General features: G+C 56.7%; 2 protein-coding genes across 4 annotated transcripts; one reads left to right on the top strand and one right to left on the bottom strand.

Moving 5' to 3' along the window:
• Positions 1 to 586: 586 nt before the first annotated feature.
• LOC147226804 (PDZ domain-containing protein 4-like) lies at positions 587 to 8734 on the top strand. 2 transcript variants are annotated; one of them, XM_086159164.1, is made up of 8 exons: positions 587 to 1302; positions 4007 to 4305; positions 4387 to 4474; positions 4578 to 4676; positions 4748 to 4810; positions 4951 to 5052; positions 6250 to 6650; positions 6687 to 8734. In XM_086159164.1, the coding sequence occupies exons 1-8, from the start codon at positions 1243 to 1245 to the stop codon at positions 8005 to 8007; spliced, it is 2433 nt and encodes an 810-aa protein (XP_086015290.1). In that variant the 5' UTR covers positions 587 to 1242; the 3' UTR covers positions 8008 to 8734. The 2 variants fall into 2 exon arrangements, with proteins under 2 accessions (XP_086015290.1, XP_086015289.1); XM_086159163.1 differs by having other exon boundaries at positions 6250 to 8734.
• On the bottom strand, positions 7348 to 25815 carry kdm5c (lysine demethylase 5C). Of its 2 annotated transcripts, XM_086159162.1 has the most exons (29): positions 25416 to 25815; positions 23157 to 23304; positions 21338 to 21415; positions 21062 to 21184; positions 20809 to 20979; positions 20578 to 20712; positions 19312 to 19368; positions 17419 to 17542; positions 17034 to 17338; positions 16463 to 16621; positions 16250 to 16369; positions 16017 to 16175; positions 14589 to 14770; positions 14345 to 14507; positions 14136 to 14255; positions 13848 to 14042; positions 13513 to 13694; positions 13295 to 13419; positions 13062 to 13209; positions 12899 to 12989; positions 12434 to 12813; positions 12204 to 12342; positions 11943 to 12122; positions 11678 to 11806; positions 10866 to 11585; positions 10742 to 10784; positions 10467 to 10666; positions 9800 to 9976; positions 7348 to 9703 (listed from the first exon to the last, which is right to left on the bottom strand). In XM_086159162.1, the coding sequence occupies exons 2-29, from the start codon at positions 23298 to 23300 to the stop codon at positions 9695 to 9697; spliced, it is 4758 nt and encodes a 1585-aa protein (XP_086015288.1). In that variant the 5' UTR covers positions 23301 to 23304; positions 25416 to 25815; the 3' UTR covers positions 7348 to 9694. The 2 variants fall into 2 exon arrangements, with proteins under 2 accessions (XP_086015288.1, XP_086015287.1); XM_086159161.1 differs by having other exon boundaries at positions 10742 to 11585.
• Positions 25816 to 27720: the final 1905 nt, after the last annotated feature.

Raw genomic sequence — 27720 nt, 5'->3', positions numbered from 1 at the left:
TCCTCTTCTTCCTCCTCCTCCTCCTCCTCCTCGTCCTCCTCCCTCTTCTTCTCTTCCCGCCGCAGCGCATTTCCCGCCACGCCTGGGAAGCGGCGAGGCGTCTCCTCCGACCATCTCCGCTCCTGCAGATGGAGCTCCGCCGCTGAGGTGGCGGAGGAGCTGCTGCTCCACCTGCAGGGTGGACCTCCTCCACCGGGCGGCTGGGGAGGAACTTTACTCCGGTGAAGACCTTCTGCAGACTTGGATGTCTTTTTCTCAAGTTGGGACGTGTCTGGAGCAGAGGTAGCCCCCCAGTGTGTGTGTGTGTGTGTGTGTGTGTGTGTGTGTGTGTGTGTGTGTGTGTGTGTGTGTGTGTGTGCAGCCGCTCCATCTCCTGGGCCGAGATGGACCTGTCAGGCAGGTCTCCAGCCTCGGCCGGTGTGAAAGTTTGCGTGGAGCTCCTGGGAGCTGGACGGTGAGGCTGGAGGACAATGAAGGCAGGAGGATGTAGTTAAGGAGGAACGGCGGAGAACGATCGAACCTCCAGGTTCCACCTGCTGAGCGTGAAGGTCGAGACGCCCTTTGGAGCTCCGTGTGAGGAGCCGGAGTCCGAAGCTCTCGCTCCGCTCGTCTGATCCGGGTCGTCGCCGCCGCCTCGGCCCGCCCCTCCCTCACGGACCTCCTCTCCACAGCCGTGGACGCTGGAGGCATCTCGCCGGCCAGGAGAAGTTATCTCAGAGGGTTCCTGGAAAGCGGGAGGACTCGGGAGCGCCGGGAGAACACGGGTGACGAGGATCGCCGCTGTTGAACTTCTTGAAAGAGCTGGAGGAGCCTTTGTGGAGGGGAGGGTGTCCTCCTGGAGTTTCTCCTGGGCGGCTGTCCTTCAGCTTCCAGGACCTCAGCAGACACAGGCAGCTGGAGCTCCTGGAGGACCAGGAGCTCCTCCTCGCTCTCCTCCGGAGTGGAGCACCCGCCACGGGGACCAGAACTTCCTGCCATGGAGACAGAGGGGGGGGCAAGACTGGGACGCTTTGAGACCATCTGGAAACCCCCCCGGACCTGAACATCTGGAGGACCAGGAGAAGAGGAGCAGTTTGAAGTGTGTGTGTGTGTGTGTGTGTGTGTGTGTGTGTGTGTCAGGCAGGGATGCTCCTCGTGTGGAGCTGAGGAAGGGGAAGCTTGTGAGACCCTGTGAGTGAGGGTGGGGTCCTCCCTCAGCCACAGACAAAGACCTCCACGTGGGGGGGGGGGCTGGACGCCACCATGGGCTGCAACATGTGTGTGGTCCAGAAGCCTGAGGAGCAATACAGAGTCATGTTCCAGGTGAGTCCGTCTGCTGCACCGTGAAGATGATGATGATGATGGTGGTGCTTGTTTTGTGATGAGGAACGGGGGGGTAGAACTCGGCCAAAGTGTTGTGGGAGAGATGGGTTGCCACGGTTACCGCCTCAGCACCACTCGTGCTCCCTGGGCGGGGAACAAAACCCAAAGCAAGGAGAACCTGGACCTTTTGAGCAGGGATGGAGGTGCAGCTGGAGGAGCAACATCTCTACTGGTGCTCCTCCATCAGATCCTGCAGATCAGGAGGAACCTCCCAGCCTGCAGGCACGGGATCAGGGAATAATATTCACATTTCCTTGAAACCTCTAACAAATCGCTTCTGTGTGTGTGTGTGTGAGAGAGAGAGAGAGAGAGAGAGCGTGAGTATGTGTGTGTGAGTGTGTGTGATCACACCGGTGGAGTCCGTTTTACAATCGACAAGCCCTTCCAGGGAGGGGCGGCGTCCACGCCTCTCCAGGTCAGATGGTCCAAGTGGGTCAGTGGGCGCCACACACACACACACACACACACACACACACACACACACACACACACACACACACAAAAGCGAGTTTATAATGACCATAATGTCCCCCCAGCCCTGATTGGCCGTCCTCCAGCCCAGAAGACAGACAGTTAATGACATCCTTCAGAAGTTCAGGTGTTTCTGAGTGTGATGGAGGTCGGCGGCGTGCTCCTCCACCCAGCTCCTCCACCTCCTGCAGGGTGGAGGAGCTGGGTGGAGCTGGCCGGAGGGCGGCGAGCAGGTTCTTCTGGAATCCATCCGGTGCATAATTCATCTTCTTCTCGCCCACAAGCAGTAGAACCCCCCCCTCCGCCAGCCACTCCCTGCTTTCTCTCCCTCTGCCGCTGCTTTCAAAGGGAGGCGGTAACCATGGCAACCGCTGTCATTAAACAAACCCTCGTGTGTTTCCGCTCGCGCCGACCCGACGAGACGCCCCGACGCTCCCTGGCGAAGAGGAGTTCCACCGCCATGAAGGCGGGGCCGCTGTGTCACGGCACGCCAACGTCGTCCATCCGGCCCACAACCATTCAAACAGTCACTCAGAGGGACGTCATCACAGAGTGTTAGCATGTTAGCATGTTATAACACATTAATGAGCAGTGTTAGCATGTTATAACACAATAATTAGCAGTGTTAGCATGTTATAACACAATAATGAGCAGTGTTAGCGTGTTATAACACAATAATGAGCAGTGTTAGCATGTCGTAACACATCGATGAGCAGTGTTAGCATGTTATCACACATTAGCGATCAGTGCTAGCATGTCGTAACACATTAATGAGCAGTGTTAGCATGTCGTAACACATTAATGATCAGTATTAACATGTCGTAACACATTAATGATCAGTGTTAGCGTGTCGTAACACATTAATAAGCAGTGTTAGCGTGTCGTAACACATTAATGAGCAGTGTTAGCGTGTCGTAACACATTAATGAGCAGTGTTAGCATGTTATAACAGAGTTATAAGCAGATTAAGAGACAGTGGACATCACTTTAAATGAGAATCATCTGTTAGCTTCTAGGGGCTAACGCCTGTTCTCCCATGTTAGTCAAATGCTAATGCAGAGTTTGTTGTTGTTCTAGTTATATATTTTGTAATGTATCGGCGCCCCCCCGCTCTTTAAAGGGCGGTCCGTGTTTATTTCCCACGAGCCTTTGCTTTGTTTACATCCAACTCTGTTTACACTCCTGTTCCCCGAGCCCCCCCGCTGTGCTTTGAACTCGCCGCATCTCTTTCATCTCCCCTTCGCGTTGTCTCCGCCCCCAGCACCCGCCCTCCTCGCCGCCGCCGCCGCCACGCCGCCGCCACGCCGCCGCCAGCCCCCCTGCGGCACCGGCTGCCTTCTTATTTTTGTCATTTGCACGTAGAAGAAGGATTGAGAGTGTGATTAGCATCGCGGCTGGGAGGAGAACCCATGACCTACTAACCCCGAGATGAACGCCATGACCTCACGGGCACCTCTCAACACACACACACACACAGAAACACACACACACCTTCCGTCAGTCACAGCGGGGGAGGAACTCTGATTCTCTTCCATACGACATCCATGTTGGTGCCAAGGGTCGCAGCAACTAGATTTACATGAGGGTATTAGCTTAGCATGTAGCACCGCGACCTCTGACCTCGAACGCAACGGAGGGTGATCCCTCTGGATCACAGCAGGTTCCTCACTGTGATTGGATGAAGGCTCCTTCACACTCCACACGGACTCATGCATTCTTTATCCACGCATGAACATGAGCGGGGAGGACACACACACACACACACACACACACACACACACACACACACACAGTAGACAGACAGTGGCGGTCTCCCAGGGGACAGGAGTGCTGAGGCAGCGCGGTGAAAGAACCCGGAGATAACAGGCCGGGGAATGATGGTCGGCATGGAAACACAATGGCGGGAGAGGAGGGGACGCCGGGGTGGAAACCAAATCAGAAAAAGAAAGGGCGTAGAAATGTGGCGAGAAAGTTGCAGCGCTCTGCCGCCGCAGGCCAACATTGATTTGACACGCAATTACTGGCAGAGGAAGAGGAGTGTGTGTGTGTGTGTGTGTGTGTGTGTGTGTGTAGGCCAGCTGGTGTTACGGAGTTATGAGGAGGTGTGACAGTAAAGAGTGGATGGACCTTCTTGTCTTCTGCTCTCCTGATCTTCTTGCCGATGTTCCTCCAGGTGAGCGGGAAGGAGCTGACCCGTCTGTCCGCCGACCCCGCCCTGGACGTGCGCGACCCCGTGCTGTCCGCCGTGCTGCGGCGCGGCGTCCGAAAGCGCGGCCCGCCGTCGGGGTCGTCGCCGGTCACCATGGGAACGGCGGACTGCGTGGACAGCTGCACCCAGACGGACATCAGCTTCCAGCACATGTTGCCTCTTGGCAGGAACGTCCAGCATCCCTGCGGAGCTCCGCCTCCACCCGAGCCCCCGCCGTCACCCCCGCTGCCGCTACTCCTGGAGCCATACCTTCTCAGCGAGCTGTGAGTGTGTGTGTGTGTGTGTGTGTGTGTGTGTGTGTGTGGACCTGAAGGTTGGCGTCTAACCTGCCTCCTCATCTTCAGCTTCACGGAGCCCGTCTACTACGACCCCACGGACTACTTCGACGTCTCGCAGCACGAGGTGGACCGGCAGGACGAGCTGGAGTACGAGGTGAGGAGCCTCCTCGCCGCCCGATGGGCTCAGAAGATCCGGAGAAGACGCGGCGTCGCTAACGGACGCGCCGTCTGAACGTTCTTCTCTCCACCCGCCCCAGGAGGTGGAGCTGTACAAGTCTCGCCAGCAGGACAAGCTGGGCCTGACGGTGTGCTACAGGACCGACGACGAGGAGGATCTGGGGATCTACGTAGGAGAGGTGAAGATGTTTATCTTTGGAGAACAGGTAGTGGGTTGTTCTTGACGGATCCCGCTCTCCGTCCCCCGCAGGTGAACCCCAACGGCATCGCCGCCATCGACGGACGCATCCGGAAGGGCGACAGAATACTGCAGGTACGGCGTCGCTCCCGCCGCAGAGCCTTCAGCTCCTCCAACTCCAGAGCCGACCACCGTGCGGATGGACTTGGCCGTTGCTTTGGAGTTGAAGGAGCTTCTACCAGGATCCACATGACTCCTCCTCCTCTCTCTGGTAGATCAACGGCGTGGACGTCCAGGACAGGGAGGAGGCCGTGGCCTTCCTCACCAGGGAGGACAGCACCAACGTCTCCCTGCTGCTCGCAAGACCGGAGATAGAGGTGAGGAAACCGATGCGGAGGAGGACGCTAGATGTTCTGGAGATGAAGTCACACTGAGATGGGCTGGAGGAGGGGTGGAGAAGATCTGGGTAGAAGGAAGCTGAGCTTGGTGGAGGTCTAGAGGAAGACCAGCGCCACGGAGAGAAGAGGCAGGTGATTGGCTGAGGGGCAGATGGAGGCAGGTGATTGGCGAGAAGCAACATGCTGATAGTTTTGCATGCATTCAAGCAAACCAGGACTTCAGACCCACCAGGAGGACACGGGGGGGGGGGCAGAGACAAATAGCTTGTTATCTCAGCCCTAATGTGGAGCTGCTTTGTTTGGTTCAAGGTCACCCTCTGCAGATATGAGGTTTTGTGTAACACACACACACACACACACACACACACACACACACACACACACACACACACACCTGGACCCGACCATAAAAAGAGACAGTGTCTGCAGTCGCAGACAGACGGGATGCGGCGGGAGGAGCGGGAATCTCTATGCAGGCTGCATTCACACTCACAGGGAGCTGGAGGGCAGCTTTAAAGGGAGCTCATTAAAAGCAGCTCTCTCTCTCTCACAAACACACACACACACACACACACACACACACACACACACACACACACACACACACTCTCTTTCACACACACACACTTTAAATATGCCCTCGGATCCGTAGTGATGAGCACCGGCGCTACCTGTGAGATTTACGTGGGCGAGGCCCCGCATTAAGATTCCGGGGGAGCGGCGAGGAAACGCCAGAGCCCAGATTAAGGCTTCATCCAGCGCCCTGAGGGAGGGGCTGAGAACAGAGATCAAGATAATCAATAGCCGGCCGAGAAGCCGGAGCGGCGTCGGCGTTCAAGCGCGGCCAATTAGGAGAGCTTTCCCAGGAACGAGGATCACACGGGACGGATTCCACACGTGTCGCTCCCGCAGGCTGACGGCGATCTGCAGGAGGCGGTCAGGACTGGTCTTGGTGGAGAACATCATCTGGAGTGAGTGGTCCTTCTGCAGGAAGGAGAGGGAGTTGAGTAAAGCGGGGCGGCTGCCGCCACCTAGTGGTGGGTACGAATACTGCAGGGAGCTGCAGGTTTTGGAAGAGGAGGAAGGGCGGGATCCTTTGGACGCTCCTGGGGGGTCCGACATGTCTTCTCATGCGTGTTGTCTTTCCCCTTCCATGTGGACGCCCACGCCCTGAAGAACGACCCCCCGCTGGACCCGGAGGAGCTGGACCCGGACCCCCTGGACAACGCCGTCCCCCCGCCCGCCGGACCCCGCGGCGCCTCGGGCGTCGGCGTCCCCGGCCGCTCGCCCGGCGGCGAGTCGCCCGCCTTCCTGCGGACGGTGCTGAGCAACAGCCAGGAGCTGGACAGCGGCGTGGGGCGCACGGACGAGAGCACGCGCTGCGAGGAGTCCTCGGAGCACGACCTCCTGGGAGAAGATCACACCAGCGCCTCCAACACCAACGCCACCAACACGCCCGGCAGCATGCGCAGGTTCCTGTCCTGCCGGGGCGACACCCCTCCCCTGCTGCGCTCCCAGGACCTCCAGTTCAGCTCAGACTCCCTCCTGGGCCTGGAGCAGCAGGACCGGCCCGAGAGGCCCGAGAGGCCCGAGAGGCCCGAGAGGTCCGAGAGGTCCGAGCCGCCGAGGACCACGATGCCCGGGCTGACGGAGGAGGAGTGCGAGAGGTACAAGGAGCTCCTGGAGATCAAGTGCTACTACGACAAGCACGGCGGCGGCCTGCCGGCGGCGGGGGAGGGGGGCGTCCCGCTGGACGTCAACCGTAACGAGAGCTTGACGCGGCACGAGATGACGCTGCTGGAGGAGGAGCTGCGCCACCTGGAGTTCAAGTGCCGCAACATTCTGAGGGCGCAGAAGATGCAGCAGCTGAAGGAGCGCTGCCTGAAGGCCTGGCCCCCGGAGGAGAAGAGCGCCGCGGGGGCGGCGGCCGGCAACGAGGCGGGACGCCACGCCCTCTCCGACATCAACGAGCTCCCGGAGCGGGAACGCTCGGACAAGGACAGCACCAGTGCCTACAACACGGGGGGCGAGAGCTGCAGGAGCACCCCGCTGCTCCACGAGCGCCACCCTTCACCCTCCGCCCGCGGCCTGGAGCCCGGAGAAACCCCCGGCCTCCTCCCGCCCCCGTCCTCCGGGCCGCAGGACGACCTCGACCGGCCGTTCTCTCCCCGCGGCTCCCGGCGGCGGGGCGGCGAGGCCAAGCCGGGACCCCCCGGCCGAGAGGAGGCGCCCAGGAGGGGCTCCGAAGGGGGGGCGGGACGGGGCCACAGGTCCGGGGGGCGCAGCGCCGAGAACAGCCCGTACCTTTCCCGCCGGCACACCGAGACCAGGCCTCCGCGGCGCTACCTCAGCTGCGTGCAGCTCAGGTCCCCCAGGGAAGAGGCGGCGGCGGCGGCGGGCGGCGGGAGCGGAGACGCCCCCCCGCCCCCGTCACCGCCGCCGCTCCCCGCCTCCCCCCGGATGGAGTGGAAGGTGAAGATCCGCAGCGACGGCTCCCGCTACGTGGCCAAGCGTCCCGTGAGGGACCGCCTGCTGAAGGCCCGCGCCATGAAGATCCGGGAGGAGCGCAGCGGCACCACCACCGACGACGACGCCGTGAGCGAAATGAAGATGGGCCGCTACTGGAGCAAGGAGGAGCGCAAGCAGCAGCTGCTCCGAGCCCGGGAGCAGCGCCGCCGACGCGAGTTCATGATGCAGAGTCGTCTCGACTGCCTGAAGGAGCGCGAGAAGGAGCAGGGCGGCGGCGGCCAGCAGGGGGCGCCGCAGCAGGACCCCGCCTCCATCCTGGAGCTGTGCCACCGCAGGAGCATGAAGAAGCGCAGTCGGAGAATCCTGGACAATTGGTTCACCATCCAGGAGCTGCTGGCCCACGGGAGCAGGTCCGCCGACGGGAAGAAGGTCTACAACCCCCTGCTGTCCGTCACCACCGTCTGAGCGGAGCTTCTTCAGCAGGACTTGGACCAGAGAAGCACAGAAGAAACGCAGGTCTGACCGAAAGCAGAACGTGAGCTGATCGGACGGACCGGTCCGAGGAGGAAGGTCCACACTCTCCCGCCGGACCAAACGGGCCTCGGCGTTCCTGCCGGGGTCTTCTGACCTCTTTACGTTCAAGAAGCGATGGCGGATCACCGGCCGTTTTCCAGAAGAGTCCCTGGACGAATCTCCGCGGCTGATTGGCCAAGAGAGGCTGCGCCGAGACTTTCGCTTTTCTACAAGTTTACTGTGAATAAGTTTTGTCGTGGTGTAAAAAGGCTCCTCGGTGTGGTGAGAAGACCTGTGCCTTCCCTGTGGCCCCCCCACCCACAGAGCACAATCTCCATGGAGACGGGGGGGGGGGGGGGGGGGGGGGGTTAAGTACCCCTGAGACCAGCGAGCTCCACCCCGCCCACCTTCAAGGTCCATATGCAACATCTCACCCATGATCCTTTGCTTTAGAAAAAATACAAAAAGACAAAAAAAAAACCCCAGGTCTTCATCAAGCCCGAGTCCTTCTTCTCCAGGAGGACGTGCATGCCCCCCCCCACGTGGATGTCTTTATCAACCATAATGTTAGCGTAGAAACAGAGGACTCGTGTTTGTGGTTCTGGTGTCGTGGCGCCCGCCGTCCACCTCTGCGGCGGCTTTTTCTAAATAAACCCTGTGCTGATGGTGAACACCAACACTCTGCTGTCACTCTGGCTCTCCTTCTCCTAAAAAAGACAAGCCCACGGGTCCTAAACAATTCTAAACCTTTATTTTTCTAACAAGTGAAAAGAAACAAAGGCAACATTAAAATGAAGTTTATACACAAACTCACGACAACTGTGTGTCTGCAATATCAATAATAATAATAATAATAATAATAATAATAATAATATAATCATTTTGAACCCAGGAAACAATGAACTGTGACAAAGTGAGTTACAGTGAAGTTACCTTAGCTTCAGGAGGGCCGGGGAGGAGGACAGCTCAAACTGAGAGGAATAAAAAGAGTCAAGAGGATGGGAACTTAAAAAAAGGTGTCCCGGGGAGGGGAGGGGGAGGTCGGGGGGGGGGCAAAGCCAGGGGCTGGGGGGGCGGAGGGGGCAGAAGTGGGGAGAAGGGGGGGTCTGTTCTGGGAAAGTAGCACCAAAAACATTAATGCCTGTTTCAAACACTTCTCAGAATGTAACCCATTGCTTCTCAGAACGCTCGTCCCCTGGAAACAGCTAAGGAGAACCGAGGAGTCGCCGTGGGAGGGGTGAAGGGTGAAGGGTGAAAGGTGAAAGGTGAAGGGCGGAGGGCGGAGGGCGGAGGGGCCCGGCGTCCGGACGGGGCCGGACCTTGTCCTTTGGAGTTGAACGGGGTCGGGGGTAAACGGGGCATACTGACCTCAGAGACGACTCGACAGCCACGACACTGCTACCACGGCCGGCCCTCGGCGCTCACAGCCCGGCACGCTCGGGGCCCAAACAATCATGGGGTGACACGGTGGAGTGTACAACTAGAGTCACTGCTCCTTTTGGGTGAGGAGGGGGGGCAGGTGGGGCGGGGGGGGGGGCGGGGGGGGGGATGTCCTGCATCGTCCTAGAACACGTCTTCCGTCGCAGAAAAGCTCCGTTCTTCCGCTCCTCGTCGACTCGGGCGGATCCGGCGCCGACCATCACAACTCCTGTGCAAGAAGGCGTCGGAAAGCAGAAGGTCATGAACCCGGGTCAGCGCACGCGGCGCCGCGGGGAGGCGTTGGCGGGCGGGCGGGCGGGCGTACCTCCGAGCGGACCTGGACAGACAGGCGCGGGGCCGGGCTGAGGGGGCACGTCTTCTTGGACTCGGTGGCCTCCAGCGACGAGGCCCCGGCCCCTTCCGGCGCCCGGTGGCTTTTCCTCTTCCGTTTGGCGTCCTTGGTCCGTCCGCGGCCGCTCCTCCGCTGCTCCTCCAGCTCGATCTGAGGAGAACACGGACCACCAGGTCAGAAGATCAGCCCCGGCTCTCGTCCGCCGCCGCATCTTTTACATTCAAGGACATTTCTGTGGAGCTGCGACCGGGTCCGGACTAGAATCTTCTTCGGGCTCCCCGACATCTAACTGAACCGGTGGAGAAGCGAACGGTACCCACGGTATGACGGACCATAGAAAGAGACTTATTCCAGGAGGTTCTACAGGGATGAAGTGAGAAACCTCTCCCGAGGAGCAATTAAGAACCCTGGATAAAGCAGCTGGAGAAGTTCCTTCCCCTCTGAGCCGCTGCCTCGGACAGAACCCTTCCTCTCTACTCCGTTCTCCAGCTGCTCCTTTTCATTTGCCCCGCAATTTCGACCCGGGTTTCCCAGAAGACGCGGCGAGAAGACGAGGACCGCCATCACGTTCACGCTTTTGGTTTTGGTGGTTTTTCGTACGCGGCGGAGAACCCAGAAACAAATCCCCGAGGGGGCCGACCTGGATGAGCGTGTGCAGCGTTCCTCTGGGCGGCTCGGAGGCGGCCTGCAGGACTCTGCTGATGATCTGAGTTTGGTCCAAGGACACCTCCAGCAGGTCTCCCTCCAGCTGCAGCTCTTCCAGTCGCTCCCTGGTCGCCGGAGAGATCTCCACCACGCGTCCTTTGAGCGAGGGCAGCAGAGGCAGCAGGGAGCCCACACCTGGCGGGAGGCGGAGGGACGCCGTCAGGTCCGGGCGCCGTCCGGCGCCCTCCCGCCGAGGAGCCTCCGTCTTACCTGTCACGCTGGACTTCTTGCCGACGCCGTTTTCACACCGAGCCTGCGGGAGGAGCCGTGACAGTGAGACAACGAGCGCGGGGACGTCCAGAACAGGATTCCAGAACAGAGAGCGGACGTTGACCTGAGTGCCGTTGCTTTCCTTGAAGTTCTTCTTCGGGGAGTCGTCCGTCAGGTCGATGACGCCCTCCTCTCCCTCCGAGTCGGACAGCACGATCACCGAACTCCCTTTGGCGTCCTTTTCCACGTCCCCCTCGCTCTCCGCCTCGGGGCGGACGGCGTCTTTGAGCTCCTGCAGCCTCTGGAGCACCTTCTGCACCTCCGGGGCCTCCAGCGCCTCCTTGGCTCGGCCCTGCCAGGTGATGGCTCTCTCCGTCAGACACTGCAGCGCCTCGCCTTCGGGCAGACGCACCGGCAGCCGCTGCAGGGCGACCAGCAGCGCCAGGATAGTTTCTAGGCGCGGGCGCCGCGAGCGCTGGCACCGCGGGCACAAGAAGCGCGAGTCCCAGTCCCACCAGCAGTGAGGGTTGGCGGGGGGTCCGGAGGGCGGCAGCAGGGAGGGGAAGGGGACGCAGCCGCCGTGGAACCAGTCCTTGCAAAGGTGGCAGCGGAGCTGGGGGGCCCGGGGCCGCCCGGCGCACACGCACACCGACGGGCCCGGGCCGGCGCCGTTCTCTTTGACAGAGTTCTCGGGTTGGCCGGGGGCCTCCGTTTCCATGGCGTCGCCCCGCCCGACGTTCTCCTTCGAGCTTTCGGCGTCATGTCCTTCTTTACACGTGTTCAGTTTCTGCAGCCTCAGCAGTGCCTCTTTCTCCTGGTGCTCACCTTCTTTGAAGGCCATCACCTGGAGACAGGGGAGGGCGAGGGTGAGACGGCCCGCCACTGAACGCTCGCGCCGACGGAGGCCTCGCCAGAAGACGACGCCGCTTTACTCACAATGGCGGCGGGGTCCCTCAGGTCCTGAGCAGAGAGGCCCAGGGTGTTGGTATCGGGATCCTCTAGAGCTTCGTCCGACATCTGCGTCTCCTCTCGCCGCTCCCTCCTCTTCGCACACGGACACAGGACCTGCGGGGCGACACCGAGGTTAAATCTCCCGAGGGACGGCCGCCGGAGCGCCGTCCAGGCTCGGAGCTGGCGTCGGACTCATCCCGGCGCCAGCTTTAAACCGGCTCCTTGCGAACCGCGGTGGAAACCTGCCCACCTCCAGGAGACTGTGCTGACTGCTCTTCTTCAGGAAGGTCTTGCTGGCCTTGTCTCTCCAGGAGTGAGCGCTGGTCACCTGCAGCTCCAGCTGCCTCAGCTCCTCCATGAAAACCGGCAGGTCCCTCCCGATGGCCACCAGGCCCTCCAGGTCATCCAGGCATGGGTAATGCTCCCCGTTCTGGCACAAAACAATCCCGGCGTTAAACCGGAGGACACGCGTCGCTGACGCTTTCTGAAGGCGGCCAAACGGCCTCCCTACCTGGATCTCCTCCAGGTCGGTGACCCAGGCCCGCGCACGGCTCAGACAGCCCTGCAGAGCCAGGATGTTGGGCAGCTTGACGGGAATAAGCTGAGCTTCGTTCACGATGGCTTCTAGCGTGGACAGCGGGTGCTTCTGCCTGCGGGGGGGGACGGGGGACGACAGAGACGCGTGAACACCTTCGGCGCCGGGCGGCGAGGAAAAGGACGCGGGAGGGCGTCCGCTCGCACCTCTGTTCCAGGCAGATCTGCGCTTTCTCCTCCCAGCGCTCGGCAATCGTGAGCAGCTCCTGGAGCTCCGCCATGGCCGTCTCCACGGACACGCTCTGGGTGACGTTGCAGCCCGACTCCATGAGGTTCCTCAGGACGGCCAGCGTCACCTCCTGCGTCTCCCCTCCTTCGGCGCCCAGGGTGCGCCTGACGTCCGCCAGCCAGAGGCCCTGCTCCTTCAGGCCCTGGAGCAGCTTACATTCGGGCACCACCACGCACAGCTGGCCGCCCTCCTCCAGCAGCGCCTGCAGCTGCTCCGGGGGGGAGTCCCTCCGCCAGTCCCGGTCGTTGGCCAGCGCCTGAGCCCGGCTCTGGTACTCCTTCACGCTCTCCAGGACGGCCTTTAGGACCAGCACAGGGGAAATCATCAAGTTCACACGGCTCCTCTGGGAGCGGCGCTCTATGACGCGTGGAACCTGCGGTCACCTGCACGTCCTCCAGCTGGTTCATCACACAGGGCAGGTTCTGCATGGTCTCGATCAAGGACTTCAGCTCCTCCACGGTCATCTTACCTTCACTGAAAGACAACAAACGTCAGCGCGTGTGACGGAGCGGACGCCGCGGGCTTTAGCCGGGCGCGCCGCCTCACCCGGACTTTGGGTTATTGAGGAGCTCCGCGCTGGTCTGCTGCGAGTTCACGATGTCTTTCAGGACGCCGTTGAGCTTCCGGAGCAGCTCGTTGTCGGGGAACTTCCTCTCCGCCGCTTCCGCTTTGAGAACTTCCAGATCGGCGATGCCTGCGAGACACCACACATTTGTTCACGCCGCGCATTTGTGAACGTCCGCAAAGTGCGAGGGGACGGCGTCCGGTTCCTCTCCCACCTATCTTGTTTCCTTCCTCCTGTTCCAGGGCCTCCTTCACTCTGTTGGCCCACGAGTCGAAGGACTCCGAGCGGACCTTCAGGCGGTGTAACATGCCCAACAACTCGTCCAGGGTATACCTGTACCTGCGCGGCGGAGGGGAACACGGGCTTGAAAGAGCCGGCCCGGGCGACGAGGACCGGGGCTCGGAGGAGCGGCGGCACGAGAGAGACGCTCACCTGAGGTAGAGTTTGTCAGTAGGGCAGTTGCAGAGGTCCTGGGTGTGGTAGAGACACACCAGGCGCTCGGGACAGTTGGAGCAGGCCAGCGCCGAAAGGAAGCACGTGGTCTTGCACTTGTCGCACTGTCGCTCGTCGTCGGGCAGCAGCTCGAAGGCCTCGCGCTCGGCCTCGGTGATGCCCTGTCAGAAGAACGCCGGCCGTTTTACTTGAATTACACTAAACAGAACCGCTAGGCGAAGAGGTCGGTGACGATGTGGGAGTTAACCGCGATACCAGGAGACTTTTCCATACGACCGTCGGACCGGGGTCGTCCGTTAGCCCCTCTCCCTCACCCTTTCCATCAGGCCCTTCCGCAGCTTCCTCTCCTCCTGGACAATGATGAACATCTCGCGGTGCGTGGCCGCAGCCAGGTTGAGGTCCAGTTTCTCCGGGCTGGCGGCCATCTTGCAGGTGAGCTCTTCGTGGGAGAAGACGCAGTACCTCCTCAGACGGCGATAGTGCTCAATGCAGGAGCGACCGGCGGGGAGCTGGAGAGGAACACAGGAGGAGGAGGAGGAGGAGCGTGAGATGGAAGATCACGCGTTCTTCGCCGTAGTGCGAGGGGGAGCCAGCAGACGTACCCAGTCTGCCGTGCAGAAGTTAACAGCCTCAGCAAAGTTGTATCCCTGATTGAAACCACTGTGGTACGCTCTGGGGAAGGTGATGACAAACTCTCCAGCACACTGGTTGGTGCGCACCACCTGAACGAGACAGACAGTAAGGACGAGTCAATGAAACCCATGAGATCTTCTGGTGTGTGTGTGTGTGTGTGTGTGTGTGTGTGACTGACCGGCACACCATGACCCATGAGAATATTAGGGTTCATGATGGTGACCAGCTGGTGGAGGAGGTCGGGCTGGAACTCAAACAGCTCCGGCGTCAGCTTCTTCATCACGTCCTCGAGCCGCTCAGCCGCCGCAGAAGGAACGCCGTACCAGGTCTTTGGTTCCCCCCTGGAGGAGCCACACGAGGAGCAAACATCTCATCTCTGACTCGGACCGGGCCTTCGACGGTACGGGCGAGCGGCGGCGTACCAGTGCAGGTAGTTGATGGAGTAGCTCCAGTGGTCCTCTATGTGCCAGCAGAAGGCCGAGAAGACCATACCCACATACAGCCAGGGCACTTTCATGCCGGAGATATCTCCGTTGATATGGCACAGCAGCGACTGCTCCAGCACCGGCATTACATTCAGGTTCCAGCCGGAGCGAGCGTATTCCTGGCGGGCCGAGGAGAGGCAGCAAAGGGTCACGGCTCCGCGAGCTACGCTAACTGGATCTACGCATGTTCCGGAAGATGCGTTCTTTGACCGAGTGACGAGAAGGTCCGTTTATCTTTCGGAGGACAGTTGCCTCCAGATTTCCCGACAGAACTCTGACCTCTCGGTGACGCCCTTCAGATCTTTTGAAGCGAATCTTGCCGTTTCATTTGGGCCCAAACAGAACTACCGTTACCTTGTACCGACTCGTCCAGGGGTCGGCAACCTTCCATCTCTTCCATCTTTACACTGCGGCTCCGAGTGGCTCGGGAAAATAAATTTTAAATATTTAATTGAAGTGTATTTCATTTGTGTTCATTCCTTTTTTTAACTTTTAGTTCTAAGTTGGAAGATCATGTGATCTTGAAATATGAAATAAAATTATATTTATTATTTTTCGCCGCTCAAAATAACGTCACACTGGCGGAAGCCGGTATACCTGCCCGCCGGTAAAGTTCCGATGTGCAGATGCTGTGCGCAGAAGTTCAGGAGCAGAAGTCCCATAAACCAGGTAAAATATAATATTTATGAAGATATTTTGCAAATAATTATTTTTCATTGTTTACTGACACAGTGATTTTTTCACGATTTATTTTTAAAATTCAGGTCAAGGCTCCGCTAAACGCTCTGAAAGCCCAAAGCTCAAAATGAGTTCATTACATCAATAAAATTTAATTTTCTCTGTGATCATTTGTGAATTTCAGAAGCAACACACGACACACTTGTTTATATAAAGCGTAAAGGTAATAAAAAGCAATATATACGGTGGTGCCTTTATTTTAGACGTCGAAAAGTAATTGCGGCTCCCGGTGTTTTCTTTTCCGAGGACACCGGGTCCAAATGGCTCTTTGGGTGTTAAGTGTTGCCGACCCCTGGACCAGGACAACACAATCAAGGTAAAAATTCGTTTCTAACGGCTTTACTCTGCAAAAACATTTGAAATGGAGATATTTGGTGTCTTTCTTTCGCACTGACTCTGACCCCTCAATGAGTGCAAAGCTGGTTCCTGCAGCTCAGGATTTGCACTTTACTTCATGAATACAATTCCCACTGGCGTTCCGGAACGAACCGACAGGGCTAAAATCTTATGGGTGAACCGACAGTTCAAACATCTGTGAATTCCATCTCAACGAGCCCACCTTCATTAAATAGACCGCACCGAGCCTCGTCACGTTCGGCGTGAACGTTCACACCAGAGCCAGCGTACCTCCTCTTCCTCCGTCAGACTCCGCTTGCCGTTGTTCATGGGGAAGCCACTTCCAAACTCTTTGGAGTGAATGTCCGCTCCGTACTCCACGGTCACGTCCTCCTCGATGCTGCTGACCAGCCTCCAGAACTCCCTCTCCACCAGCTCGGTGGGGACCATCTACACACAGACGCTCGACATTACCGCCCATCACGCACACGCGCTCTCTTCACGGCAGGTTCTCGGGTGCTTACGTGGACAGGCATGTTGAAGTAATCGGCTTTGAAGGCGTCGGCCATCTCGCCGAAACTCTGCAGAGAGTATTCTCTGGTGGCCTGCTCGAAGCCAAACGCCTCCGAGGGCTTCTTGCACTCCTGGAGGTGACAGAAGCAAGGCGGGAGAACATCGATCGGAGCGCCGTAGGACCGCGACAGAGCACCGCGAGTTTCTGGAGGTCTTCTACTTACTTCGGCCACACACTTAGGACATCTCCAGTTTCCCTTGGGAGGGTCGGTGAGCGGCGGCAGTAGACAGTACGTGTGGTAGTTGTCATCGCAGCCGTCGCACAGCAGGAGTTTGTCGTCGTCGTCTCCCCGACCACACATCCGACACACGTACGAGTCCACCTTGGACACAGCGAGAGGACGGACGGATGAGTCCTCCAGGCACGGCGCCGTCACGTCACCCCGGTCAGGCTACACCTCTTCATTTAGTCTGAAAGCCCTCGCTGGCGCTGAGCGCTCTGAGCACGTCACTAAACTCTGACTTACGCGGACGGACATGGGGGACATTTAAATGTGCTTCTGGAAAGTTTCTCCTCCATGTGCGTGAAGCTGAGGAGTGAGTGTGTTGCCTCTGTGTTTGCAGGAGGGGGCGTTCAAACATGATATGTAGCTTTGTGACTTGAGCTGCAGGTCGCTCATCAGACGACTGAATGCTCGTCGGAAGCACTCGCAGATTAACACCTGAACTCATGCGGAACCTGGACCCGGTGGAGCCGGACGACGCCGGCGATGGAGACGGGGTGCTTCTACTTACACACTGGGGGTTGTTGAGGTTACGTCGAAGCCTCATCGTCATCTTGGTGCAAGGAGTATTTGCATTATCATCCAGGTCCACCTTCTTCTGATGCTCCTCGACCGTCTCTTCCTTCTTCAACTCCGACTTCACCTCCGCCTTGACGGTGACACTGGGCGGAGGCGGAGGAGGCGGCGGCGGCGGCGCGCTCGATTTGCTCCCGTCGTTCTGCTTCTCCTGCGGATCCATGGACTCGCCCTTGACGGGGGCGTACACGGGGACAGGGGGCAGGGTTTCCCTGATGGTTACGGTTTGAGGAAGCTCGTCTGGGGAAGGAGGACACGCCGTTAGGAATCAGAGGTGGTTTTCGGGTGCTGAATGTCCACGCCGCGCTCGAGACACATGCCTTTCTTACGGATGCCTCTGTCTCTCGCCACCAACCCGAGTCCCATCATCTTGGGCCCCGCGCCGTAGATCTGCAGCTTCTTCAGTTCGGGATTCTTCTCGATGTCCTCCTCTGTGGGTTCGGGCTGCGGACAGAGGTCGGTGTTGGTCAGGAGTGCGGACAGTCTACGGTTCGGTCCAAAGCACACAGAGCAAAGCAAGGGTCTTGGGCGAATGCACAAAGGAGCGTAGCAATGCATCACATGGAGGGGTTACTCTGGGTTAGAGAGAAAGGAAATCACAGTCAAACTTTTAACGGTTAAAGTTAAAGCCACGCCGGAGGACGCCACGGGCACCGCGTGTGACGCCCCGATACAAAAACCTTAAAAACGACTGACGCGTAATCGGAACATTGACGCGTTTGCTCTAAAGCGGATACTCGAGCGTGACCTGACCCTCCAAACTAGGCTGTACTTGGAGCGTGACCTGCAGAGATTACCTTCCACCGGCTCCCCCGCCAGCTCCCAGCTGCTCATTAACCACCGGGAAACATTCACCTCTTTGTCGGTTGTTTTATCGAGGGGAGTTTTGGACACTTTATCAATCCCTTGTAAGAACCCTGACTCGGTGGAGCCGTGAAGCCACGCCTGGGGAGCTCACAGGGGATCGGCGTCCTGCTCAACGGCACTTCGGCAGGCCGGGGGAAGCGTTCGGTTCCCGGACGACCGCTGGACCCCCCGGGCCGTGCCGTCCGTCATCGGGCCGGGAAACGCGCCCCAATAGTTTGTCTTCATCCTGGCACGTCTGACACATGGTTCACACTTTCCTCAGCTTCATCGAGTCCAACATTTCCAGTCCGATGTGTTCACACGAAGCGGAGCTGACCGAAACCGACTGGCCCGAGCGTCCTCTGGTGGCCTGGCGCCGCACACAGTCAGCTGAGGCTCCAGCGGCAGGCCTGCAGACGCCAAACATCTGTCCGCTCGTATTGAGAGAACCATTCGCTACGCAGTAGAAATGCATCGGATATTAACGAAGCAAAGGCGACCAGATTCAGTGCTCTTCTAACTAGGTTAGACCTGCCAGCGTGGGACCCGGACGCTCGTACGTCGCATCGACGCCTTTATGCTTTTCTGTCAACCGTGAGGAAGGACGACGACCACGACTTCGGCTGGAGGGCTCCAGAGGCCGGCGGCAGATAAAACCTCCCGAGGCCGGTCGCAGGTCGGTGTGAGTGCGCCGGGTGGGACCGTGCGGAGAGCCGGCCGGCTGCAGCGCGCGGGGAAGGAGGCGGCAAAGCGACGGCCCGAAGGCACACAGACAGCTCAGCCACAAAGCAGTTCGGGGCGAGAGCAAATCACAACGGCCAGAGCGCGAGGGGAGGACGGTGGGCGGATACGAAGGGGATCCGTCTCCAGGAGCTTTGGATGAGCCGTGCCATCAAAGCCCTGTCAGACGCCTCCTCCCCGACGGGCGTCCAGGAGCGCGGCTCCACGGCCGTTTCACAAGAGATGAGTCCACAAATGAGCGGCCGGATATCGCGGCACACTGAGGCAAGCGTGAGGGATGGAGACGCACCACTCGACAAAAACACCTCCTGAAAATCTCTCTGTTCTCACAACAAAATAAGGGTGTTCAAAAAAACAGAAGAAAAACAAAGAACAAAAGACACATCACCCAGGCTTCTCATGTCCACATGCTCACAACCATCACTACCGGTGAGCACACCGCTACCACGGTGAGAACCGCTGACAGGAGATTTACTGTGTGTTAATGAAAAGGTTTCATTTGTTAGTTTCCATCCACAAACAAAACTTTCAAACGGCTGGAAAGGGGGTGAAGGGGTGTCGATCTAGGGAAAGCGGCGGGAAGATAGCGTGGGCTGAGGGGGAGCTCAGGGGCTCAGAGGCAGTACCGCAGAGATGAGTTGAGAGCCAGTGGTGAGAGGATGGGGGGCCAGATCCTCTGGACCCTGCAAGGGGAGACAATAACAGTAACAATAAACTAGGACAAGACGGAGAGGAGCTGAAACAGCGGGAGAGGACAGCGCCAGGAGGTAGGGGTGTGTGTGTGTGTGTGTGTGTGTGGACTCTGTGAGGATTGATTAGCTGAGATGAGTGACATCTGTAGCGTGACTGCCAACATGCAGGCACTGGTAAACCTACATCTGTCCACCGTCCACTGGGATTACCCCTCCGTTTCTAAGCTCATTTTATTAAACATCATTTAAACAAACGACTCGTCTGACTCGTGACCTTCGGCGTCCGACGAGGGGAACACTGGAGGTTCAGTGCTGCTGTGTAAAAAGCCCTTTTCATTTCATCGCAACTTTCCTGAAGACGTCTCCCGCACGGCGGTCACGCCTGCGGTGTTTGCGCTGTGCCAGGCACCAGCTTAGATAGGCAGTAAATATCAAGTCTATTACAAACACGGATGTAACACGAGGGGAAACAAAAAGGCGCTACAGACTCAAACAGGGCAACAAATACGCCGCTGAGCGCCCAGGACAGGGATTTGGGCGAGAGTACAAAATGGTGTTAGCTTATGTAACAGGCATGAGGTAACGACAGGGCCCGGCCCCGTCGTGCTGCCGCCTCTGGATGTCTGTCTCTTGGTGAGGCTCATGAAGATCATGGCTGGATGGGCGGTAAGAGGAGGAGGAGGAGGAGGAGGAGGAGACAAAGAAAGCCGTGAAGCAGGAAGCGACGAGAGCGGAGTGAAAGTAAAGGTAGAAGTGCGGACGGGGAAGAAAGCAAGCCGGGATGCTCTGAGTGCGTTGGGACGTTTTTCCGAGCGGACGCCGTCGAAGGTGCGGCGTGGCTGCAAAGAGCTGGGATGACGGCGTGGAGCACGCCGGGGCCGAGGCCGAGCACACCCGCGCCACACCGGAGGTCACTGACAACCGTCGCTGCTGGTCCTTCCACCATCAAGAACAAAGAGTTTTCACCCGCTCACACACAAACACACACACAGACACACACACTGCTAAACGGGCGGTGTCTTGGTGCTATTCGCTGACGGCTAGGTTTCTGGATACCGAGTCTAAAGAGAGATTGTGCTGTAAATAACAGGGGGGGTTGCGCAGGAGTCCTCTGGGAGAGCCTTAGCTGCTGCAGTCAGAGCCGGGGGTTTAATGACCGCCTCACCGTTATTTACAGCAATTACCACAAATAACACTCACATCTGGCTGACAGCGGTTGGATCTGCGGCCGTAGCTGCTCATCTTGGATGGCTGGACAGACTGTCTCAGGGGGATGGAGTGGGGCTTGTACTCCTTGTCCACATCCTCGCCGTCATAGTGCTTGGGCTTGCAATGCTACCGATCGCACCAACAAACGCAAAGAGTTAGCACAAGGAGGACGTCGCCGTTGGCCTTAATTCATCACAACTGCTCGTGCACGGCGGGCGATACCGGCAGGCTGGCGCCGGACTGGAACATCTCAAAGGGGTAGACGATCCTCTCGTAGTGGGAGCGCAGCAGCGAGCCGATGTTCTTGCCCGGAGGGTAGCCGAGCCTCTGGGCCACGCGGGCCCAGCGCCGCTCTTTACAGACCATGTCAAAGCCCCCTTCGTCCGTCACGACCTGGAACACAAAGGCGCTTTCGTGAAGGTCTGAGTTAACTGTGATGAGAAGAGTAAGACGTAGCGGGCAGAGCCGCGCCCACCTTCGACAGGCTGAACAGATCAAGGATGCGCCTTTCGATGTGGGGGATTTTTAAGGAGGAGCTCTGGATCTCCCAAAACCTGGCGATGCGGTCCAAATAATTTAGCTTCACCCTGGTCTCGGCCTGGAAAGAGAAGCGGGTCCAGCGATGATTAAGCCGAGTGCCACCGACGGCCTTCCTCCCGAAGCCGTCAGGCATGAACACGCTGCTCGGCGGCCCTCGGCTCCGAGCACATCTGCCGGAGCCAGAAGGTCGACGCCGGGCCGAGACACTCACCTCCAGCTCGTTCAGCCTCTGGATGCGAGGGGTGAAGCGGAAGCTGTCCAACTCCACTGAAAACGGCGGCTGCCAATCCTGACGAAGAGGAAGACGGCCAAGTTAGACCTTCTATCCCATTTGACATCTCAGTATCTCCTGAGGCTGTCGTCTAAATGCGGGCCTCTGTCATTTCAAACAAATGGACGTGTAGCACTGATGACAAGAGGAGATAAGGCTTCCACTTTAATCAACCATGGGTTTTACTATTCATTTATTCATAAAACACGTGCCCGAGGGTGAGACCTGGACCACAAAGTGATTAAACTTTTGCTTGGTTCCTTCAGGAGTGTTAGATAACACGGCACTCGGTCGGTGTGCTGCCCCCTACTGTCTACGCTGAGAAATACAAGATTAAAAAATTAGCCTCTACATGTAGCCTGGAGCGTCATCGGTAAACTGCTCTCGTGTCCGCAGCCGCCGTCTAGTCCCTCAGGCGGGTTCTGAAATATCATGCTGCAGAAAGGACAGGGCTGCTGGGTTTAGAGCGGTCGTCCCTGGACCCGGACGTCCCTGGTTGGATTCCCACGCCCCTCCCGGCCTGTCCAAGTGTTGTTGAGCAGGACACTGAACCCCTAACTGCTCCCCAAGCGTCGCTTATTGGACGCCAACTGCCGTGATGGGTTAAATTCTCCGCAATGAATTAATAAAGTACACTGAAATAAAATGAAACGACATGCAAAGAATGAATTTGGACTTCGTGTCTGACGCAGAACCACCGCTGACTGTCAGGATGGACGCTTGAACAAGATCAACCTTTACCGTCCTGAACCGACACAAGAACTCTTTTGGTTACGTGATCTTCACAGTTGCTGAGTAAACTCAGTGTTATAAAACCTCAAGATGTAAATGAGGAGCAATGGACTGCAGACGCAACAGCTGAGCAGCAGGCACGTCCAGCCTGACGCAACACTCCGTTAAAATTGACTCACCTTACTTTCCCATAATATCACTTATTTTACGCAAAGCAAAGTGGGTTCCCGTGTAGGGAGATTATGTGACAGCCTGTCACTGGCCGACGTACGGACTTCTGTCAGTCATTTTCTGGGAGCGGTCAAATATGACAAATATGTATGTGTGTTTGCATTTCTTTACAGAGACACAGACACTGGCGGTGACTATACCCAGCGGCAGGAAGCCACAAATAGCCAAGGAAATGTATAAATGAAGCGACTGTAATGGTTGTTGCCGTCGGGTGTGTTCCCGTTGACGTTTAGCCCTGGTCCGCTCGCGTCGTCAACAACGAAAGAGACTCGCGCTGCGTCGCGACGGAACCCGGGTCGGCCGTGGACTTCCTGATGCGCGTCATTTTGGGTCTTTGGTAATGTCACTCAACCCGTTAAACCCTCAGAAATGCGAGGATAATCGGACTCCAGGCTGACACCCCGAGCTGTCGGCACGGCTACGGAACCCAAGGCCCGCCGCCACCAAGTCAACACACTGTTCTTATTCCAGACTGGAAGCGTGTCCTTGAGGCGACCGGGGCGGCGCGGCGCGGCCCCCTGCTGGTGTCATTCAGGGGAATGACATTCGCTGTTGGCTCGGTGACGCCGTGGTATTCTCAGAGCGGGATGGTGAGCGCACCGACCAGAAAAAGGACTCATCGTTGAGCTACGCAGGTTGTAGAGCCACGCTGGTAGCATTTCTCAATGTGGATTTTTCCAAAGCACAACTTACCTTTCATGACCCCACCGGATTTTTAGGCGGTACATGACAAAGGGCATCATTGGGAAACAGCTGGAAATCGAACATACACTTGCAACTTGGGTCAAATATTTACCGCCGGAGGTCGTATTTTGCAGATTCCAGACTTCTCTGCGATGGGACGAATCTTGGCGATGTAGCCCAGGGGGTCCTGGAACTCCTCCCATGACGGCTCAAATACGGGACACTCTGGAGGAGGTACGAACTCTTCCCCCTCCATTGCCCTGTGTGCAGAGAGATGGACGACGCAGAGAAGGTTATTCAGCACCGCCGCGTGTTAATGTGTTTTAACTTTCGGTAAACACTCCTAAGGGATTTTTAATTCACTTTTGTCTCACCGACAACTGACTCGTTCCGTTCAGTGTAGTTAATTCGAACAGAAAACACGGGGCTTTGCACAAGAAATACAGAACACACAGGCTGTTTGTTACACAACAAGTTAACTGGATTAGAATGCTCTCTTCAAATTATGACTTCCTGACTCCGCAAGGCATTGTTTTGCTTTCCGCTTCTACACTGCATGTGTAATTTCCAACAATCCCTTTACCTAATATACAACATTTCACAGTCCGAGAAAGTGGATTTTCGATTTAGCGTCCCGGTCCTTCATGGGGATCCTTCCCCGGAACCCCAATTCACCTTTGCATTTAAAGTGATCCCTGAGTAGGCGTGACCCCCACCAAGATACAGTGTTTGACTACCAAGTATCAGCAGGTAAGATGTCACAGTTTATAAATGCAACATAACTTTCAAATCAACATTTGTACCTGTGACAAAATCAAAAAATAATTCTGGATACGTTTCTTTGGGCCGATCCCTTTGGGGTCCCACTCCATCTGACCCTCTGCCCTCACGGCGCGCGCCTTCCTGTAGACGTAAGGTCAACGGACAGACCCTCACCTGCCCTGCGATCAACCCTCGAAGAATCTCTTCAACAGGACTTTCTCAAAACGCAACGGAAAGACAGAAAGCAAAACCCTTGTTTGCATAAGGGACTGGAATTCCCCTATCATTCAACAATTCAGTAACTTTTGACATGAAAATTAAAAAAAAACAAAAAAAAACAGCCAGTATGTTTATATTACATGCCCGTTGTAGAGTTAGACCCCATTTCAAACACTATTGCGGCTTTCGCCGCGTGGAGCGCGGTTGTGGTCCTTTGTGAGACGAGGCCAAGCTCGCAGAGTTTGCAGACAAGAGCTTGACATCACTGCCCTGAAATGTGCTTCTGGGGAACGCAGGAGAACGAGGAATGAGGAAGTAGCAACATCAAGTACAGCAATGGGACATTTCGGAAGCCGGTAGTCTGGTGTGTGTTTGGTAATCTGCAGAGGTTCTTGTTTAAACCCCCTCCCCCAACGCCGACCAAACAAAACAACTACAACACTGGTGATTCAACAAGGTACCAACATGAAGAGGGTTGAATCCTCGATGCAACGCTGTCTTTGTAACTGCGCTGCACAACAAACAAACAAACAAACAAACAAACATACCAACAAACAAGGAAAAGGACGGGCCGTTGAGAAAACCCATTAGGAAAAACACGGGTTTAAGGACTTTGAATGCTAAAATAAGTGTGTGTTTTTGGAGCTGCTTCGAAAATCCATTTCATAAACAAAGCTAGACGCGGCGCAGGGACTTGAGGAACCCGAGTCCCGACTATCTGATGTACGTAGGTTTGCAGGCAAACAATGGCGTGGAGGCCGTGAACCCTGAGGTAAAGAAGGCCGTGAAGGCATCACCTCGGAGGGGGCCGGGCAACACATACACACACACACAAATACACACGTATACATACACACACGCACTCTAAATGGTTTTAAACGTACAACTGGGATTGAATAAAGCTCCGCTTTTATCCACAAGCACGCAGGAAACATGAATTACCACAGGGAAAAGTCGCTTTTAAACTTAACGTCGCTACAGTGGATGTTAGCTGGCAAGTGCTAGCTGCTCCACTCAGGGGGAGCTGGTGTATTCAAACAAGACGCGCACACGGCTAACGAGCGAGGCCGTTCACTTATTAGCGACCGGTTATTGAGATAAATATGACATGAGACTGTTTTCGAGTCGAATGGTGGCGATAAGAGCCGCCGGAGGGCTGCTGTTAGCGTCGAGGCCTCCTCTCCCACGGTCTTCGCGTCGGTTAGCTAACCGTTAACGGGCTGACTCGGGAGGAGCGAGCTAACCTACATTCTCGGGAATCGACGCGGCTAGCAAGGCTAGCGCCGGGGGGGGGGGGGTGGATGTGGTGAACGACAATTTAAAAACAAAACAGAAGTAAAAACAACCCGCTTGTGGTCACTTGGAGACCGCCGCTGTTGTGGTAACTGACCCGCAGACACCTGGATGTCCCGGGGTTTGACCGGGCCGGTTGGCCGCTCTCCTTCCTCTGTTGTTGTGGTGAGCTAACGTCGGCCAGCTGAGCTCCGTGCCCGACGGCGAGCTACCGCTGCTAGCGAACCGGGCCGAGTTCCGCCTCAGCACTCCATGCAACCCGCGGGCTCGGAACGGCCACACGAAACGTCCGTTTATGGCGAGCGACGCTTTCCAACTTTTTCAGTAGTGTGGTTATCAATCATTCTCGGGCGACACCATCACTCTCTTCAGGCCATCCTATCTTTCTTGACGAGACGCCATCTTAGTTTTTTTTTTTCTTTTTTTTCTCACGGCCGAAGCACAACCCCGGAACCTTCCGCCGCACGTTCGTCACGTTCGCTGCCGGAAACTAGTGCGCCCACGTGCGCGCCCACTTCCGCCGTGTTCGCGCGTCGATCGACTCTCGTGGACGCGCAACGCGACATGGATGCTCTCCGCGCACACGCAAAACGACACCACATACTTGTAATAAAGCTTTTTCTTCCGTCATGGAACATCCCATGATATCACTTGACCTCATTGAATAGGGTCAATAACAACCTAGACTCCTATGAATGGGGGGCTGAGGAGGGTGAAGGGCGACCCGGATCCCAGACCCAGACCACCCGTCGTGGCTGATGGGCGACTCCTTCTGCAGAACCGTCACTTCAGACGCTCATTTGCACCCACGGGTTTCACGCAGGAGAACTCAAAGCTCTGAGCGGCGCGAGGAGCATCTGTGCAGCTGAAACTGCCTCACTACTCAAACCCATTTGTTACCTCACCCATTTACCCCTCACCCATTCACCCCTCACCACCACCCCTCACCCATTTACCCATCCCCCATTCACAGCCTCTAATATTCACTAAATCACCCCATTCATCCCTCATCCATTTACCCCTCACCATCCACCCCTCTCCCATTTACCCCCTCACCCATTCACCCCCCCCATTTACCCATCTCCCATTCACAGCCTCAAATATTCACTAAATCACCCCAGTCATCCCTCTCCCATTTACCCCCTCACCCATTCACCACCTCACCCATTCACCCCCTCACCCATTTACCCCTCACCATCCCCCACTCACCCACCCCCCACTCACCCATTCACCCACTTACCATTTACCCCTCACCCATTCACAGCCTCACATATTCACCCCCTCACTCATACACCCATTACCCATTCACTGTCCCACCCATTCACAACCCATTCACCCCTCACCCGTTCATTTCCTCACCCATTCACTGCCTCACACATTCACCCCCTGACCCATTCTGCTGTCTTTCTTCTCCCCGTTGGTCCCAGCCTGCACATCCTACCTGTTATTGTTGATTTATTGATTCATGTCATTGTTATTGTCACTCTATTCACATTCCAGTCTAGTTCTGCTTGTGTATTTGTCACCCTTCCTGTCCCTTTTTCTTGTCCATTCTTATCTCTGATGTTGTTGCTGTTGTTGTCATCTATTACTTCGTGGATATCTTGCCATCTGTCTCTATTTATATTTATAGTACTTTCTGACATTATATCTGTTACGCTGCTGTGACAAAGGAATTTCCCCCATGGAGATCAATAAAGTTGATCTTATCCCCATTGAATCAGCCTCTACTGGGAGACGATGGAACTCATATGCTTGCTGTTTTCTGTTTTTCTAGGGGGAAATATGCCTAATGTCACATACAGTTCAATAGGACACAACATGGGTGAAATTTGACCAGTGCACTGGATGATCCGTGAGCAGAAGGTGGCTGAGGAGCGGCGCCAGGGGTTCGGCGTCTTGAACCAGGAACAGTCGTCTCCAAGGACGATCGCTCCACTTCCAAACAAATGATAACATCCGCGCTCATTGTCTACATCGAACATCCTTCTGTCTGGCTGTGACCGGCGGAGAGGCGTCCATCAGGAGATTTATGGATGAGGTGAGAGGTCATGAAATCTTTTGGGGTGTATGACTCGTCCGGTGGAGCGGGCGTCCTAACGTCCCAAAGGTTGGCGGTTCGATTCCTAGCTCCTCCGTCCAGCGCGTCCTCGTGCACCAAGGCCCCCCATGGCCTGGTTCGCACCTCTTTCCATGAGAAGCTAGTTTTGCAACATGTAGTACAAAATTATATTTTGTTTATATTTTATTCTTCCATCATTCTATCAGCATTTAGCTGTGTGTACTGTATGCTAATGCTGTATGCTAGGCTAAAGTTCTAGCCTATCCTGTCCATTCTGTCTGTGAAAGAACATATATGAGTATGGATGGTGGGAATATTTACTTATGCCTTAAAGATGTAT

This window comes from Fistularia commersonii, chromosome 14, assembly GCF_037954325.1.
Source record: "Fistularia commersonii isolate RoL2024-O1a breed Wild chromosome 14, RoL_Fcom_v1.0, whole genome shotgun sequence".
Lineage (NCBI taxonomy): Eukaryota > Metazoa > Chordata > Actinopteri > Syngnathiformes > Fistulariidae > Fistularia > Fistularia commersonii.
Note: the sequence above shows the minus strand (reverse complement) of the source record. Positions and strands in the feature narration are given on the sequence as shown.